This window comes from Fopius arisanus, unplaced genomic scaffold, assembly GCF_000806365.1.
Source record: "Fopius arisanus strain USDA-PBARC FA_bdor unplaced genomic scaffold, ASM80636v1 scaffold00019, whole genome shotgun sequence".
Lineage (NCBI taxonomy): Eukaryota > Metazoa > Arthropoda > Insecta > Hymenoptera > Braconidae > Fopius > Fopius arisanus.
This window is the reverse complement of record NW_011887758.1, coordinates 1,499,300-1,517,675: the sequence shown is the minus strand read 5'-3', so window position 1 is coordinate 1,517,675 and position 18,376 is coordinate 1,499,300. Positions and strand designations below refer to the sequence as shown.

Genomic DNA, 18,376 nt, shown 5'->3' with positions numbered 1-18,376 from the left:
CCGTCGGCGTGGTAGGCAAGCACGTTACCGCTAGGACAACGCGCTATTATAATAATAAAATTTCATTAGTAGTATATATATTGCAAAAGTTTCGTTTAAAAAATGTCAAATTGTTCAATTTCATTGCATATCTCCTCGATTATCAAATATTCAGTTTTTAAACAATATTTCGATTGATTTGCCATTAATAAAAAAAAAAATTGGAATTATTTAAAAAAAAAAAAAATGAATGATGCCGGGATTGAACCCGGGCCGCCGGCGTGCCAGTCGAGCACGTTACCACTAGGACAACGTGCCGATTTAAAATTATAAATTCATTAGTGGTATATATTCAATAAATTGAATAATTTTTTCCATTGAAATTCCACGAGATGTGGTTTCCCCCTTCCGTACCTGCTACAGTTGACTAAATTTCAGTTAAACAAATGAAAAACAAAAAGCATTCGTACAGCAGAAAATAAAATTCACCCCGTCGACTTGATGGACACCCCAGCATTGCAATAAAAACTTGGTTAATAAAAAAAAAACACCCCACCATTGCGTGTTGCGCCCTCCCTCTCTTGGGGTGCAGTACTACGATGCCGCTGGGGTCACTCAAACCCCCAGAACTGAGCCTCTACTTTAGTCAATCCTCTTTGGAAATACGTAAGAATTTTTTTTATTTACTTTTTTTTTAAGGCGAAGAAAAAAGGAGAAGAATAATGAAAATAAAGTGTGATAATAAATGTATTATTTGTTAACACCTAACACATGCCGTGAAAGGTTATTCAATAATTATCATATACAATAATTTATATTTCTGTTTTACTAGGAGATTGATGAAATACATAAACTAATTTCAGATGACGATGGAGAAAAAGCGCAAAGTTGGGGAGAACATGGGAAGAAATTCACCAGGGAAAAATCGACGGGATGTGATATCACTTGTCTATGCTTATATTATATATTTAATAATGCTGATAATGCTGATAGTGATGGTCATTGCAAAATGGGAGTCCCGACAGATGGACAAAAATGTGGATTTAGATGAAGGGGAAGAGTGTAGTAAAGTAGTGAGGAAAATGCGTTTTGATTGTCATCCCGAAAATGGTGCATCTGAATTGTCTTGTATAGCCCGAAGATGCTGTTGGGATCCACCAATTGCCCAACATAATGAAGCATACGAGGAAATACAAGTGCCTTATTGCTTTTATCCCCAAAATTGGCATCTCTATCAATACGAAAGAATGAATGAAACCAGTGGAGAATTTGAAGGTGAGCTCAAAAATATAGCATCATCCTTCTACAAAAAGGATATACAAGTTGTTGGCATGAGAGCAACTAAAATTGACAGAAATATTTTGCGGGTGAGACTGGAAAATCGTGATAATCCAAGGTATGAACCAATATGGCCAATTATAAATACTTATCGGAAAAAGTCATCAAATAATGATTCAGATTATGAATTTCATGTGAATAAAATGAAGCCAGGTTTCCAAGTTAGGAGAAAATGGAAAAAAAATTTGATATTCGACTCTCTTTCTGCTGGTGGTTTTATATTTTCTGATCAGTTCCTTCAGATTAGTACTTTGCTACCATCGCACAATATCTATGGTCTTGGAGAGCATCGAAATTCTTTGAAGCTCGATACCAATTGGCAAATATTTACATTATTCAATAAAGATCAACCCCCTACTGAGCATGCCAACTTGTATGGATCTCATCCCTTCTATATGATTGTCGAGGAATCCGGAGCTTGTCATGGGGTACTCTTTCTCAACAGCAATGCTATGGATATTATTCTCCAGCCAACACCTGGTTTAACATTCAGAAGTATTGGAGGTATTTTTGATATATTTTTTTTTCTTGGGCCAACTCCCCATGATGTATTACGTCAGTATTCAAGTATCATTGGGAAACCGTTTATGCCACCATATTGGTCCCTGGGATTTCACCTTTGCAGGTCTATTTTTATACAGTTTATCCATTTTTATAAATTTTTAACACCACTGAATTTACCCAATTGAATTTATTCAATTCAGACTTGGATATGGATCTTTGGAAAAAACTCGTCAAGTATGGAATAGAACTAGAGCAGCCGACATTCCATTTGTATGTTAAGTTCATTTAACAAATTACAAATTAATTCTTTCAATAAAATCATTGAATAACATTTTCTTAATATCAATAATAATAGGATACACAATGGAATGATCTCGATTATATGAAAAATAGCAATGATTTCACGTATGATGATGATAAATTCAAAGGCCTACCGGAATTTGTCCAAGAGATTCATGGGGTATGTGAAAAATAATTAGGTGAAATATATAATTTTAATATTATAATACATCCTGCATTATAACTATCCCGGAAAATTGTAAAAAATTTAGGTAGGGATGCATTATATTCCTCTTATCGATGCTGGAATCTCAGCGTCAGAAGGTAATAATACCTACCCTCCCTACGATGAAGGAGTGCATCAAGACATATTTATTAAAGATTTTTATACGAATGCTCCATTTATTGGCAAAGTTTGGAATCGTGTCTCCACTGTATGGCCCGACTTCACTCATCCAAACATTTCTCAATATTGGTATATTATGATGAATAATATGCATGGGCAATTCGAGTACGATGGAGTCTGGATTGTAAGCGAAAAATGAAATAAAATAAAAATCATTCCGTTTTATTACTCCATTACTCCAATTGTCATTTTTCACATTACAGGATATGAATGAACCGTCAAATTTTTATAATGGTCACATCAATGGCTGTATTCAAAATACCTTTGACAACCCACCATACCAACCCAATGTAGTTGGCAATTTATTGGCTACTAAAACATTGTGCATGAATGCTAAACATTTTGGAGGATTGCATTACAATGTCCATAATACCTATTGTATGGGAGAGGCTGTAGCAAACTATAGGTTAATAATTCAAGGAAAATAATAATATTCAGACAAATAAAATTTCTAGAATGGATGCTTTTTTCAGGGCAATTATTAAAATAAGGCGGAGACGTCCATTCATTGTGTCTCGTGCTACTTGGATTGGTCAAGGTCATTATTCGGCACATTGGACCGGAGATGTGTATTCAAGCTGGTAACATTTTCATCCCCTCAAATCCAACCATTGTATTCATCAAATGTGAAAATTCATATTTTTAGTGGAAATCGGCTGATTTTATAGATTGTTGTTATTCATTCGGATAAAACAATTTCTCTTGAATTAGGCATGATCTTCGAATGAGTATACCAGAGATTTTGCAATTCAGTCTTTTTCAAATCCCGATGGTTGGAGCTGATATATGTGGATTTGATGGAAATACCACAGTGGAATTATGCAATCGTTGGATGCAAGTTGGTGCTTTTTATCCATTCTCTCGTAATCACAATTCAGATGATACAATTGTAAATACATTATGATACAATATTCAATATCCCTTGGTAGAGTTTATTGAGTATGCTTTTTGTGTGAATATAGGAACAAGATCCAGTTGCATTGGGTGATTTAGTTATTGAATCATCGAAAAAAGCATTGATGATAAAGTATAGATTATTACCATACCTCTATACATTATTCTTCATGGCTCATTCATCCGGTTCGCCAGTTCTAAATCCCTTATTTTTTTTGTAAGTTCAGTATTGAATTTTCTGATAAATAACCGAGAAGAAAAAATATATGGTTCATCCATCACTTTTGCACATTTGCAGATATTGGGAGGACAAAAATACGTTGGATATCGATAGGCAATTTCTATGGGGCAAGGGTTTAATGATTGTGCCAGTTCTCGAACAAGTAAGCTCAATATAACTTTCCTTTTTTCAAGGATATGTATATTAAATATTTTTTTCCAATTAATTAGACAAATTATACATTGAAAAGTCGTAAAAAATAATAAGAATTTGTTCACGGATTTCTTTGTAACAGGGAAAAACCGAAGTAAAAGCTTATTTACCGAAAGGAATTTGGTACAACTATTATAATAACACGGGAATTATCTCAACCGGACAATGGTTTGTATTGGAAGCTCCATTAGACACTATTCCACTATTTATTCGTGATGGAATTATCATACCAGCTCAAGCTCCAAGTCAAACAACCGCCCAAAGTCGAAAAAACAAATTTGAATTAATTATTACAATTTCGCATCCGTCAAACGAAAATCCATCAGGATCACTGTTTTGGGATGATGGCGATAGCATAGATTCTATAAATACTCATAATTATCTTTATGAAAATTTTGAGGTAATTGATGGTAACAAGTTAATAAACACATGGCCAAATTATAATCCAAATATTCAAGAGGCTGTGATTCTAGGGCAAATTGAAGTTTTGGGATTGGCGCGGAGTGTTAAAAATGTTACTGTCGATGGACAGGAAATTGATACATTTACGTACAATGAATCTACGAAATATCTTCTTATCACAAATTTGCACATTGATTTGAGTAGAAAATTTCAAGTCATGTGGTAGATTCATTTTTTAATTAACAATACATGCACAACACCTTGTTCAATTATTAAAATTGTGTATTTTTTTTTTTTTTTTTTGCAAATTACACTCCATTACACAGTACATTTATAGTAAAGTCTCAATATTTATGGCACCAAAAAAGCAATGATAATGAATAAATATAGTTTAACTATCTTTTTTTTTTTCTACTACTAGTTACTCTATATTAAATTTCAATTTAATCAGGGACTTTGTGATTATTATCTTTGGCGTGAAAACTTGAAACACAACGCAAAAACGTTCGTCACAGTCAAGTCAAATATTGCTCTAGATGACCTCGATCTTTATTCAATATACAAACATGACCTCCTTTTCTCCTCGTATCGATTCTGAACATAGGAATTATTATTTGCATTCTTTTCCATAGATGTATATATATTTGCTTTTTCTTTCATCTGTTTCTCCGCTTCAAATATCTAAAGGATTTTCCGATATAATTAAACCATTTGACAATAAATTTAAACGATATGAAAGAACAAACAATTAGATAATGATGTCAATTATTTTTATAGTACATAATAATAATGTTGATTATTGATACGCAAATCATTATTATTGTCTTCCCACATTTGCTTTTTATTGCTATCTAATTATCGCAGTGATTTTGCCTGAAATTTTAACTGCTTATATTGAGTAGACCATTATGTAATTGTCATGCAATAAATTTTCATCAATCGAATATGATTAATAATTGGCTCTAGCTAAATGACATATTATAACAATAGTCGTAAAACAAATAATGTTTTATTATGGAACCAAACCCCACGGACTTTAACATTTTTTATTCTACTTATTTGCTTAGTCACTCTTTTTTTTTTTTTCATTTATGACAGACAAAATGGCAAGCAATCAGTCTACTAAATAGGGCTATGGCAATAATGAAAATTTTCTCTGCTATGAGCATATAATTATAGAGTAAACAATTCATCAATTTAAATGGTAACAATAACAATAGATTAAATATTATTAAATAATGAAAAAAAAAAACAATTGGATAGTAAAAATCTTTGGCTAATAAATAAATAATGAATATTTATTGGAAATTATTAAAGCAATACTCTAGGTGGTAGTGAGTGTTTCAAGAATTTCTTCTGGAGTTTTATTCATTTTCTTGAATGTCTGCCAGTGTTCTTTGGGTACGGTCCATTCAAGAAAGGTCTCAAGATTTTTTTTCAACGTTTGAAGCTCACTCAATTGGCCTGAGTGAAGCTTGATAGGATCCTTACCAGCAGATATCAACGAATCTTGAAGAATTTCATCGATAAGTCTCTTACCGAATCCAAGTTCATCAAGACGTTCAGGTTTAGAAATCCTTTTCAATAAGACTGCCAGAAGTAATCGCATTCTTTCCAAAGTCATATTTGTGAATTTACTAGGATCGGTCCTTACATTGGTCTCACTAGCACTTTCAGTTTTATCTTTTCCTTCGATGATATGTGGACCGTGGCAAATTTTTTCATGATTTTCAAGATCATTCTTCTTTTTGAAAAAATTATTGCAATTTTTGCAGCTATAGGGCTTAGTTCGTTTATGAATACATTTCATGTGTTTCTTCCAATGTGGCAATTGTGTAAATCCGACATTACACTCTGTGCACTTGAAGGGTCTTTCTCCAGTGTGTCTTCTGGTATGAAGTTTCAAAGCTGTTGAATGAGCGAATGCTTGCCAACAAACAAGACACCTAAATGGTCGCTGTCCCGTATGAGTTCTTTGATGTACAGTTAATTGGGATTTCTGGGCGAATTTCTGGCCACAAGTTGAGCATGCATGGGGCCTGTCGTGCGCATGTGTTCTCATATGCTGTGGCAAATGACCCTTGAATGTTTTGTTGCATATAACACATAGAAATGTTTTAAGATCTTTGTGTAAGCACTCGAGATGTTTCTTGAGTGCATCACGCCTAATAAATCCCTTTCCACATATTGTGCATGTATGATCCTTCTGATTATTATGGCGCTTCATGTGCAGAGCAAGGTTTGCCGCACAGGTAAAAGTACCCGTACAGAGATTGCAATGATAAGGCTTTATTTGGCTGTGTGTGCGTCGATGCTGGGACAATTGACCCCCTCGAGCAAAGCTCTTGCCACACTCTGTGCATTTATACGGCTTAAATCCTGTGTGAGTTCGAACATGAAGTTTCAAACGTTCTTTCAATGGAAATTCTTTACCACAATCATCACATTTATATAATGGCCCGGCTGCATGTACCACTTTATAATGATTCCTCAAGCCTCCGCTACCTTTGAATTTCGCCTCACACATCATACAGTTATACTTTTTCAGCTCTTTCAATTGTTCCTCACCTATTCCGTTTAATAAATCATTCTCTTCCATCATCCCCCTCGCTGATACCTCATCTTTACATCCCTCTAATTCTCTCTTATTCAATTTTTTGCCAGTCCCATTATTTTCGCCTAGAAGATAACTCGCTTGAATTATTACATCGATATTGAGTCGTAACTCTTGTCCTTCTTCATCTTTTGTGGAAAAATCTTCGGAACTTACATCCCCCACTAATTTATTTTGCAATGATTTATTCTTTTCCGCGTTCAATTCATCAAATTTACCATTTAATATATGGGCATTAACACTACCTACAGGTGATCCATCAGAAGTTATTTGATTTTCTTGGTAAAAATAGTAGACTTCATCTTTCGGAAAATCATTGTTTCGAAATTTTCGCATTTTCCCATTGGCCACTTTGATATTATTTTCTTCGCCTTTATCATAATTAATTTGTTTGTCAGCTGCATCGAATGACTCCAACTCATTATCTTCATGTGTAAAACTGCGAAGCACTTCAAGTCCATCTGTTGTATGCTGATCTTTGTCGGTTCTTGTATGCTTTATTTTCGATTGTTGAACAGGTACAAGTTCAGTCAACTGAATTTCCTCCTGTGAATGTTCAGTCTCAGAGACCTCCCCCAGTGTTATTTGGTGCGTATTAGTCATTTTATTTTATTCTTAGTTTCTTCGCCGCTGCGGCAACCGCCAACTATCTCTCTCTCACCGATTTTCCTTTATTCACATAGTGCATCTTTATATTTATGGGTGAACTCGAGAGGTTCATTCAAGAGACTTACTCAACTTTTACTGGGCGATCATTGACCATACAACGAGGATACTTAGATATGTGAGATGTAGTCGCCTCTTTATAGAGTATAGTGAATAATAAATAACAATAGATATTCAGATAATCAATAATAATGCAGTACGAGTGAATAACCATACACTCTCCACTTTTTAAGCTCTAATTTGGTTTTTCTTTTTTTAAACTCGATGGCACGAAACGAAAAAAATATATATATACACTCTTTTGTCTCTTATCATAGAGTGACGGTTCCACACATTGATGAATAAGCAGGCCACGCACGTGCAAGTGAACACTCAAGTGGGAGACGTGGGTGAAGCCTAAAGTTTTATCGGAGCGGAGTAATTGCTGTATTGCCAGTAATTTTTTTTCTTTCCTCTTTGTATAGATATCCAAGTAGAAACGCATCGACCATATGTTTTCTTTTTTTTTTAATCTTAAATCCTCGGGCTGCTCTCTGCTGGCATTGGAATCACCCAGAGACGCTTGTAGAATGTTATTAAATAAGTTATTGGACTAAATTAATCATTTTAAAGGTGTGAACATTGACGAAGCATTAGAGTCTCATCGATACTGGGATAATTGAGAGAGACTCATGTGAGTAAACACTGAGTGAGAGACCAAGAGGCCGAGAGGTAGAAAGACCGGCAGGTAGGTAGGTAGGTAGGTAGGTAGGTAGGTAGGTAGATAGGTAGTTAGGTAGGTAGGCAGGTAGGCAGGCGTTGGAATCACCCAGAGGATGTAAATGTTCTGGCTGGATATTCACTTGAAGCACGACCGCACGACTGAATTGACCACGAGAGAGCTTGCGTGTTGCTGGCTGATTGTATCCGTGTTTGTCACACAATTCCGCGCTTTTTTTTGCGCATGCGCACTGAGCCGGTCGATATTTGTTGATAGTTAACAGATACTTTCATAGTCTAAAGGACAACTATCAATTGAAACATACTGAGTAGTTGCGTCCCTCCTGCCTACCCCTTAGCCCCTGCTCCACACGTGGTCCTTGTCCGTGATTTTTCCCAATATTCACCAATTTAATTGTCACTTTTTCCATATCTTTTAAATATATATTACCTCATTATATAGACGCTTACAGAGGCTTATGTCTAGCACGTGGGGATCTAGTATCGCCTACATTGAACTTGGAATATTCAGTATTAACAGCAGGCATTGATGTCGCTTGGATAATTTGATAAAATAACTCTGTGCTTCTACTTTTAGGCTTGCGCCAATTTTTCATTTTGATCAATGCACTTTATACATTCCGTGGCTCCTAATGCTATAAAAGTATATTTAATCGCGTCTAGCTTGTTCGGCTAGTAGCCGCACCTAATAAAACGACATCCGCTTTGCTCCAAGAGGCAGTAAAGTCAAACTACTAACGACAACTTAAATATGTTAGTATATGATTTTTTTTCATTGATAACGGTGGAATTATAGTATTAGAACACAGTCCAATGGAAAGGGCCCATCACCACCTGAAAGAAATATTTCACAAATTGTCCTTTCTGTTAACCATCACCATATTATTAAAAAAACCATTGAGAGAAAAGCAATGGAACAGTCTTTAATCAATCGAACCCAATACATGGATTATAGATAGGAAATATAGATAAGGGCGTGTTTTAATTAAATTTCAATGAAATTAATTAACTTGCCAAAAAAATATACTATATATTATTTAATTTGAGAATTTTTACTCGAACGTGCTTAATATGAAGAGGAGTGGAGTATCCATTGGGTAGTTAACTTTAAAATGTCCAAATTTTTGTATAGTCTCAAAGACATCTGTGCGCATTGAACTTCCCAATGAAGACTCTCGGTACCTCTAACTCTAAAATACACTGCTTCTCCGTAATGACTCTACGCATCAAGCGAACACCCTCATCTCTACTTATTATTTCGTACCCAAAGCTCCATGACCAGCAAATAGATAATTATCAAAATTACTTGACGTACTCACCAACATGCTCGTATCTTTCTATATTTCACAATGACTATTTTTGACTGGGATAAATACACGTATGACATGACATGTAATTCGCCATCTTTAATCACCATTGAGACTCATGAATGAACACGTCGCGCTCGTGCTAAAGCGTTATTTCTCCATGGAAGCGCGCGGCCGCAAAGGAAGGGAATTGTTGATGGAATGAGGAAATGTTAGCAGAGTAACTGCAAGATGGCGCCTTGGTTAGGTTACTGTAATGGCTGTCCAAGCATGAGCCTTCAAAATCGAGGTAAGATGTGAAAAGTAGAATTGAAGAGGCACTCGATATACGTATGTACACATGCACACATTGAATATTTGGTGAGCATTGAGTATCAAGTGTGGTTGTGTTGTTGGCTGAGTTGACAGAGGAGTAGTGTAGAGTAGAGTAGAGTGGAGTGGAGTGAAGTGAAGTGGAGTGGAGTGGAGTGTAGTGTAGTGTAGTGTTGTGTAGTGTAGTGTAGTGCAGTGCAGTGCAGTGCAGTGCAGGTAGTGTGGCCAGTGGCGGCCGAGTATATACACATATCTCAATCCTCACCCGAGGCCCTTTTTCCAACGTTACTATTGTTTCGCTACTTTACTATCATCTACTCATCAATGTTAATAGTCGAAGATAATATTTGAGAGCTTAAGTGTTCAAATCCGAATCTTCAACTCCAACTTGTTCAGTTTTGTATCATTGACACACTCACTCAATACTATTAGTTTCAACGCAAATGTGACAGTTGACATTTTGCTATTGGCCTACAAACCAAATGTTCAATAATTATTTCTTTTATTTATTTGAGTGCCACCAATTACGTGTCGCATAAAACGTGAAATCCATGGAAAGTCAAAACATGACTATTCTCGCTCGTATGGAATACGCTCGGTAATTTTTCTTTCACTTGATTGATGGAGCCATTCTCATAAGCAGCATCCCTTGGAAAACAATACTACTCTGCTGGCGTCTGTCGGTGATTACCATACAGGTATTTATATATTTCAAAGAATGATTTAACATTTGAAAATACCCAGCATTTTCGTCATGACCGGTACATTGGTGATGATAATGATGATGATGCTGATGATGATGATGATGATGATGATGAGGAGGAGGAGGAGGATAAGGATAAGGATAAGGATAAAGATGATAACCGTACATACAGTTCCATTTTAATGACTCTTGTATGAATTCATGTTCTTGAGGATAAATGAGAAACAATGTACGTTAACATATCGAAATGAGGAGTATAATGAGTGATTTCGTTTGATTTACAGCAATAATGAGCTCCAATTATCTTTCATCGTTCCCTTCTACTTGCCTTGTCCACAGTAAAAAAAAAAAATAAGTATTGCATAATAATCTATTTGGTTAAGTTCATTGGATTAGCCGCCAAATTGAATTCGCTTAGAGTCTCGAGCAACTAGATCTCGAGCAAGTCTCTGTCTCACCCTTATTCCTAATATTTTTCATTGGACCATACAAAAATCTCAATATTTCAATCATCAAGCTTTATAAATCTACTGCTTTTAATATTCAATAAAGCAATTCAGAATAGTGCAAAACATCCCAATCAATGGTAATTTTCATTTATTTAGATATTATGTTAAAAATGAATAAAAGCAATTACCTCGGATTGTTAAAACTCTGAGATAAACCCTGGCAGCCGCAAAAGGATTCGATTGCCTCTCTTATAGAGGCTGAATCCATCAACACTATATATATACTTGACCTAGGCCAGAGTAAATAAACCCTACGTTTGTCCAATATTTTTCTGCATATCCGTCTTATTTTTTCTTTTATTTCTCTCTTTAATTAGCATAAAAAAAAATTAAAATAATGCTCATTGCTGGTAATTTGGGTCTTAAGTTGAGGGACACTGTGGCTCGCATGAGTTTCATTAATTTGCCGCGCCTGAAGCTTTATCCCGCACAGATACCTTCATGTATAGTACTCACCGCTTTTTAGCTCCTCTCTGAGGGATAGCAATCTACCAAGTACATTTCATTTATCAAATTTAACTGATAGGTTTTATAAATTTTTCCCAAAAATGACATTATGCTCGCTCTTCATTTACACACAAAGCTGCAAAAATTTATCATTTTTACACATTGGCAATACATTTTACAATTGCAATAGTTGCAATACTTGCAGAAAATTATAGCTCAAAAAATGCAATTAAATCCAATGGATAATGCAAGTTAAGTGATATTCATATAGAATTAGAGAAATAATATGAAAATTTCTGGAATATTATATTGCATAGAAATAAATTGGTCGATATCTAAAGGAAAAGTGTATTCACTTGGTATAGAATGGAGATCTGACCAACAACGGTACTTGCCGAGTTTCCCACGGCTTCGGGCTCGTCCTTCATGTAGAGGCGCACGTTCTTCTATAAATATATAGGGGCAGAAGGGGAACCAATCTATACGGAAGAGAATTTTGGTAGAGAGAAATGCACTAAAGTCCAGCGATATTTTCAATTGATGATTAGTATTTTATGATTATGATTTATGAATATAAGTTGAGAAAAAGAGGGAGAATAAGTAGATTTAGGGATGAGTGGGCGTAAATTTGCTAACTTGTTGACTTCCGTAAAGTAAGATCCGGAGACATGTTACATAAGACTCGGTGATGACGCCCGCGATGAGACATCCTAGTGTAAGGTGAACAGGAGGGTGAGAAAAAAGAGGAGAGGAGAGGAGAGGAGAGGAGAGTGAGAACCCCTGAGAGCGTGTACCGGTTGTTCCACTCATGGAATGCGGACCATCGTGTGTGTCTACGTACAACGGAATGGCTCATCTCTCGTCTCGTTGGTTACAATTATTACTGTCCAATATGCGCGCGCACTACTCATTTTCATAGACATTTTTCTATTTAAAAAATGCCTATCCCCCATCAATTCAACTCATTATTTATCGAATGATTGTCCAGTGTAAATATGCTTTTATTATTGCCATGTGCTTTTTTTATACCTCATTTTTTTTTCAATAACAAAAATTCAGTCTGGGATTTAAAGCATCATAGGAATTCATTACTGATAGTATCGACGGATAATGGTGCGCATTCGCTTAATCTGAACAATCGGAGGAAGTTGACGTTTATAAATATACAAGAGCTCGTAAGAAACTGTCAATGGGAATGTTATGCTAAACACCTTCGGCATGAACATATTTAGCATATAACAGAGAGGATACTTTTCAACTTTGGAATTAATAAGACAAAGAGTGTGCTTGACGTGTTTATATTTGTAAATGGAGCAAAATTAAAATCTCCCATTCATTTGAAATGCAAATTTTTTCATTTTATAAAATTAGATTTTTTTTTTCCATACGCATAAATTTTTTTTGAATAATTCAAAGCAATGGAATTGCATGGGAATGAATAGTTTCCTGTTGTTTCACTAATATTTTCAGAGATGAGTTATTGAGAAATTGAAAAGAACATTCTATAAAAGAATGCCGAATGCAAGACACAAAAAGCACGAAAAAAAATCTATCCAAATTGTTGAATAATTTTATCTTGGCAGAGAGACGATGATTATTTGGGCAATAAACATGAATTGTGACATCCGTCTATAACATTCACCTTCCACGTCCCTTCTCGCTGATTAAGTGGTAATTTGCGGTTAATCAGAGCCCTAATTGCCGATAGACAAGAATCTTCGTCGTCAGAGCGGCAATATGTGCGTGTGTATGATCTCCGACACGTGCATGCTCTACATGCAGATAGATAGCTGATCCCCCTAGATCAGCTATCTCTGGGGGCCAATAATGCCCATCATTCTAGATTCATGTCTAACCTTCTATTGAAATCTAATTATTCATGTATCATAGAACGAATTTATTATTTATAATTCTTCATGTATCTCACTCTCCATATTATGTATATCAGCATGTAGGAGGACTAGATTGCGTATATCTTGAGACATGGAGATATTTCAGACATGAATAATTAAGATAATGGCTACTTTTCGAGTGAGATCCGTGCTGAGGCTCGATACGACTCGCAATAGCGTCTCTCTGGCGCGCCGATTAGAGTCACGAAAGGGGAAATAAATGTTATTTCTTCAATTTCCAAGCTTCACTATTTATACCTATTTCTTTCCAGCATTCTCATGTACAACGCATATTATTTTCTATTGATAACGCATTTTTTTTTTTAATTTTTCAGGCGCCTAAATTTTTAACGGAGATAAAATAAATTAAATGATGTCAATCTCCTTCCATATATATTGCGATTTTTATCGTTGATTTTTCCATTTCAAAACTTTCTTTCTCGTATTTTCTCATCTCAACAGTGGGAAACTGTCGAAGATAAATGATAAGGGCAATTTGAATTTTCACATTTGATTCTCCTCAGTGACAAAAAAAATCTCATCATTTATTATTTTTTCTCATTTTTTTTTTCATTCTCAAAAAAAAAAAACAATAAAGGCCAAAATATGTTGAACAAGATCCGCTCATTCAAGACAATGCATCAATATCAATATATCTCTTTCATTTTTTCCCCTGTTTTTTTTTTTTTAGACAAATATAATATTAATGGTGGAATCATAAAAACTTGAGAACCTCAATTGTATACTTGTCGCCTATTCATCAGTCGTTAGTAATTTATTCACACGATTGAGAAATAACTAGTTGAGCCAGCCCCTCTCCCCCTTCATTCACAGTAGGAAACAACTCACTTGGAAAACGATACCACGTATTTATTTTAATTTTTTCTCCCTTCACAATTAAATTTAATAAATGCGGTAGGAATAATTGAAAATAGTGAATATGCCTTGAATATGTGATATTTTGTTAATCTCCTTGCGTATCTGATTAGTAACAAGATGTTGGTTGGTTACACAAGGAATTGGACCCCTCCCACTTTGACGATGTGTCGCTCTATCTCAACCAATCCACGTAACGCCTGATAACGTCGCCATAATTAGCTGGATTTGTTAATCGGTCCATAAGCAACACGAGTATGGTGAATGAACAGTCACGAGCATCACTTCTTAGTATCATTCATGTTTATTCGCATTCGGTGTCAGTCGGAAATTTTCCATGTCAAAATAATTGTTGTTTTCTCGGAAATTTTTTGAAAATAAAGTAGTAAAGGAACTTGCTGAGAAAATTCAGTGACATTTTTTTCGAGTTGATAACTGGAGTGAAGTGAAACGAGCTCTAATAATAATAGAGAAAAAGTGATCTTTGAGTTTTCAAATCGATCAATTGGGTGAGAAACTAAACACCGTAGTAATTTTTTAATCAATGCAAATAGTAGTTTACAGACTATTTTCATTTGAAATCATGTGGTCCGTATAGAGAAAGTTTTGTATTTCCTTCAAGCTCTTTTATTTTTAAAGCAAAATGTTGCTTCTCTATTTATGTTTTACAGGGGTTTTTATTTTTGAATGCTTCAACTTGGAAATTTGAATACCAAATACATTGTCCTAAAGACACCTCCAGTTGACACGGAGCCTCGTCACAACATGATTTCCGTTTCAACAATGAAGGACCCCCACACTGATTCGTTTAATACACTCGTGTTAGATCTTCGAATCTCCCCTTTGATCCTATCCCATTGTCATAAACAATCTAATTGTGCCTAACAGTATAGCGTTTGTGTATAGAATCGACAAGTTTATTGTAAAGTTGGAGGAATTTCATTAGCATGTCTATTCAACTTCTTCACTTCTATTTAATGCCGCTAAAAATACATTTTAATCGCAGTACAATATGATGAAAGGAAATGGTGATCTTGCCAGCGAAAGTTTACTCCAGCTTTACGACTATTTGGTGATTGTATTATTTTGATGATTCGTAGTGACATTATTTTTTGCGTTTGCAATATTGGAATATAAAACTACATGTATTTATGCAATTTTCCGATGTATTTGAGAGTTGTATGATAAGTTCTTCTCTATTACAGTGAATACATGTAAAATCTCAGATGATGTTATTATTTTAATGGCCTTATCACTCACTGCTCTCCGTCATGCTTATCGTGAATTTTTACGATTGTGTAATGGACTTTAGATATTCATGAGTATCTGGAACGTCCAAGTCATGCGAGGAATTGTACACCGAGTATCCAAATGTCATTAAATTTTTTATTAGCATATTGTTGATTAATGCAGCTTCAAGAGCACTCATTAAAAATACCTGAGCCATATTATTATTATGGCTAAAATTTCGTTTCGATAAATGATATTTTATGATTTTAAATTTATACAAAATGATTGTTGAAGGATGGTGTTAGTAGTAAATGGGGTACTCCAAGAGGAGCCTCCCGCAGACAGCAGATCTTTGTATTTAGCCCATCCGGTGTATAGAGAATCTGCAGCACAACTTCACTCGATGCCAGCTAAATTGGTGGGTCCAGTTGGTCTGCTTTACGTCCAACAACGAGAAATGGCTGCAACTCTTCCGCATGACAGTGTGTATTACAATTTAGTCATTATAACAAAGCCACCCTTTAAATTTCACATTGAAATTTTTTTTATTGCAGAAAATGTGAGTATACTCGGCTCAGATGACATGACCACGTGCATTATAGTTGTCGTCAAGCATTCAGGTGATTTAAATTTTCCTCCTTTCATCAACACCTTTTTATATAATATTGTATTATTTAATTGATTTAATTGATAAATGAAAGGATCGGGGGCGGTGGCGTTGGCACATCTCGATGGAGCTGGGGCTGAAGATGCTGCTACTGCGATGGTCCAGAGGGTAACCGAATTGGCCATGGGATTCCCTGAGGGACGGATTGAGTTGCAACTCGTTGGAGGTTACTCGGACCCTCGCAATTATTCTGAAGAGCTTTTTTTCAATATTCTTTGTATGCCAAACTCTATTTATTACTATTATTAATATTTATTTGGAATAAAAAATTTATAATTTTCATTGTAATACAAAATTATACGTTTCAGCGACGTTCCACAAGCAACCTATTGAAATTGATTTAACACTGTGCTGTGTTGGTGAATTGAACACGACAGCAAGAGGTGGTATCCATTGGCCTGTCATTTACGGAATTGGACTGAATGTCAAGACTGGTGAAATATTTCCAGCGACATTTCCCGACAAGGGACCCGATCAAGCTTTGAGATCCGCTAGGCATCTGACAGGTGGCCAACAGGTCAGTCCAATTTCATTTTTATCCACATTTATCACTATAATCAATATTTCATTGTAGGTTTTAGATGTTTATGACTGTAGTCTAGGACTTTTGAGAATTGGCCCTTTCAATTACGATCCTCTTCGTGGTGTCGATCTGTGGCTTGCGCAATCGGATCAATTCATTCTGCAGCATCTTTCCACTTCACCCGATGTAGAACCACCACATTTTGTTTCACAGGTGGAAAACTACATATTCAACCGTTTGCTCTAACCAATTTACCATTTTTTTTTTTTCTTAGCTATCTATGTTTTTCTTATTTACAGATAAGAGCAACTCTTAAGTACATTCAAGACAACCAATTTCCAGCTGTTACGGTGTTTCGAGATAATAGGCCGCATTATTACCGCCGAGATGAAGCAACTGGAGTTTGGCAACCAATTCGTTATGATACTAATTTTTAGATGCCAACGTAAATGTTGGAAAATAATGGAAAATGTTGTACATACTTGTTCAGTCGCCGGGCTTGCCAGCACACTAATTATTTCATAAATCTTTTACTTTTCATTGAAAATTAACATGGAGTGTAGTGATCATCTTATGTGAAGTGATGCATAGGACTCATTTCAATGATAAGCTATCTGTATCTGTGAAAGACAAGAATGAAATTATTCATAAGATATAAAGAGATATATTTTCACTATACATTAGGAGCGAAAAGTTATCAAGAGTTGAACGATATAGATATAATGATTTTTTTTTTATGTGGCAAAGATTAATTGAAAAACATGTTCAATAACTAGGAAAGAAAAAAAAAATCTCCATGAATTATCCTGTCTCTTGAATTTTTCACATTCGTCCTGAGATAAACCAAGGAAATGGCAAACAAGACAGCAGAAAAAAGCTGTAGAGGGTATGCATAAAATATATGGTTTTGAAGGGAAGGGAAACTATAGTTAGATTGCCACAATATTATATACAATAATTAATGACTTATAGAGCATTGTTGTTGGCCAATGACCGATTTACAATTTGTTTTCTATGTGAAGTGATTAGAAGAAACACGATGGTGATTTTAATCACATAATTTGCTCTGTGGTTCTTGTTGTGCAAAAGCGCTCATATTTTATACAACCATTTGGTGATATATTTATATATGAATAGAAATAAAATGATGATAAAATGTCTTGAATGTGCAAAATTATTTCTTGGTTGCAGTGAATAGATAGAGATAGTGTAAATATCGAATCATTTGTTCACCTGGGATAATTAATGATACTGGAGAAATTTTCTATCGACGCGTATTAATGAATTGAGGGGCACGGAGGCTTGGAAATTGAGGATGGGGGGAAACAATGAGTGATACGATCGGTGAGGCTGGGAGATGCGAGCGACAAGAAAAGCCACGATTCTACAGTAGCCCTTGAAGATAATACCCCAGACGTCGATCAATCTTATACCTGACATTTCACAGAGCGCAAGCTTACTCATCAATCTTCCCCACATCTGAGATGCACACCATCATCTGGCCAATTAAACCATTCAAATACAGTACACAGCACATGGCATTGAATTGGATAAAATTTGGAAAAAAACGTGGTGAAATCTGTTGAATGACATTTTTTTTTTGTCATCTGTAACGCAATTAATTAAACCATGGGGAGCCAAGGGGGTTGAGGGGTTTAATGAGATTGAACGCTAT

The 18,376-nt window shown here is 35.3% G+C and overlaps 3 protein-coding genes across 6 annotated transcripts; 2 read left to right on the top strand and 1 right to left on the bottom strand.

Annotated features, from left to right (window-relative positions):
* Positions 1 to 639: 639 nt before the first annotated feature.
* On the top strand, positions 640 to 5,468 carry LOC105264204 (lysosomal alpha-glucosidase). 3 transcript variants are annotated; one of them, XM_011300925.1, is made up of 12 exons: positions 640 to 762; positions 843 to 1,375; positions 1,763 to 1,942; positions 2,022 to 2,091; positions 2,177 to 2,281; positions 2,373 to 2,630; positions 2,710 to 2,912; positions 2,980 to 3,087; positions 3,218 to 3,395; positions 3,469 to 3,617; positions 3,699 to 3,783; positions 3,916 to 5,468. In XM_011300925.1, the coding sequence occupies exons 2-12, from the start codon at positions 843 to 845 to the stop codon at positions 4,459 to 4,461; spliced, it is 2,415 nt and encodes an 804-aa protein (XP_011299227.1). In that variant the 5' UTR covers positions 640 to 762; the 3' UTR covers positions 4,462 to 5,468. The 3 variants fall into 3 exon arrangements, with proteins under 3 accessions (XP_011299227.1, XP_011299226.1, XP_011299225.1); XM_011300924.1 differs by having other exon boundaries at positions 843 to 1,942; positions 3,916 to 4,233; positions 4,307 to 5,468; XM_011300923.1 differs by having other exon boundaries at positions 843 to 1,942; positions 3,916 to 5,467.
* On the bottom strand, positions 4,521 to 9,664 carry LOC105264205 (zinc finger protein 391). The gene is made up of 2 exons (XM_011300926.1): positions 9,555 to 9,664; positions 4,521 to 9,069 (listed from the first exon to the last, which is right to left on the bottom strand). The coding sequence occupies exon 2, from the start codon at positions 7,450 to 7,452 to the stop codon at positions 5,560 to 5,562; it is 1,893 nt and encodes a 630-aa protein (XP_011299228.1). The 5' UTR covers positions 7,453 to 9,069; positions 9,555 to 9,664; the 3' UTR covers positions 4,521 to 5,559.
* A 364-nt stretch (positions 9,665 to 10,028) lies between these two features.
* Positions 10,029 to 17,861, top strand: Ntan1 (N-terminal amidohydrolase 1). 2 transcript variants are annotated; one of them, XM_011300921.1, is made up of 7 exons: positions 10,029 to 10,552; positions 15,806 to 15,993; positions 16,066 to 16,131; positions 16,213 to 16,395; positions 16,487 to 16,695; positions 16,753 to 16,914; positions 17,001 to 17,861. In XM_011300921.1, exons 2-7 carry the CDS (start codon positions 15,807 to 15,809, stop codon positions 17,136 to 17,138), a joined length of 945 nt encoding a protein of 314 aa, XP_011299223.1. In that variant the 5' UTR covers positions 10,029 to 10,552; position 15,806; the 3' UTR covers positions 17,139 to 17,861. The 2 variants fall into 2 exon arrangements, with proteins under 2 accessions (XP_011299223.1, XP_011299222.1); XM_011300920.1 differs by lacking the exon at positions 10,029 to 10,552 and adding an exon at positions 14,144 to 14,790.
* Positions 17,862 to 18,376: the final 515 nt, after the last annotated feature.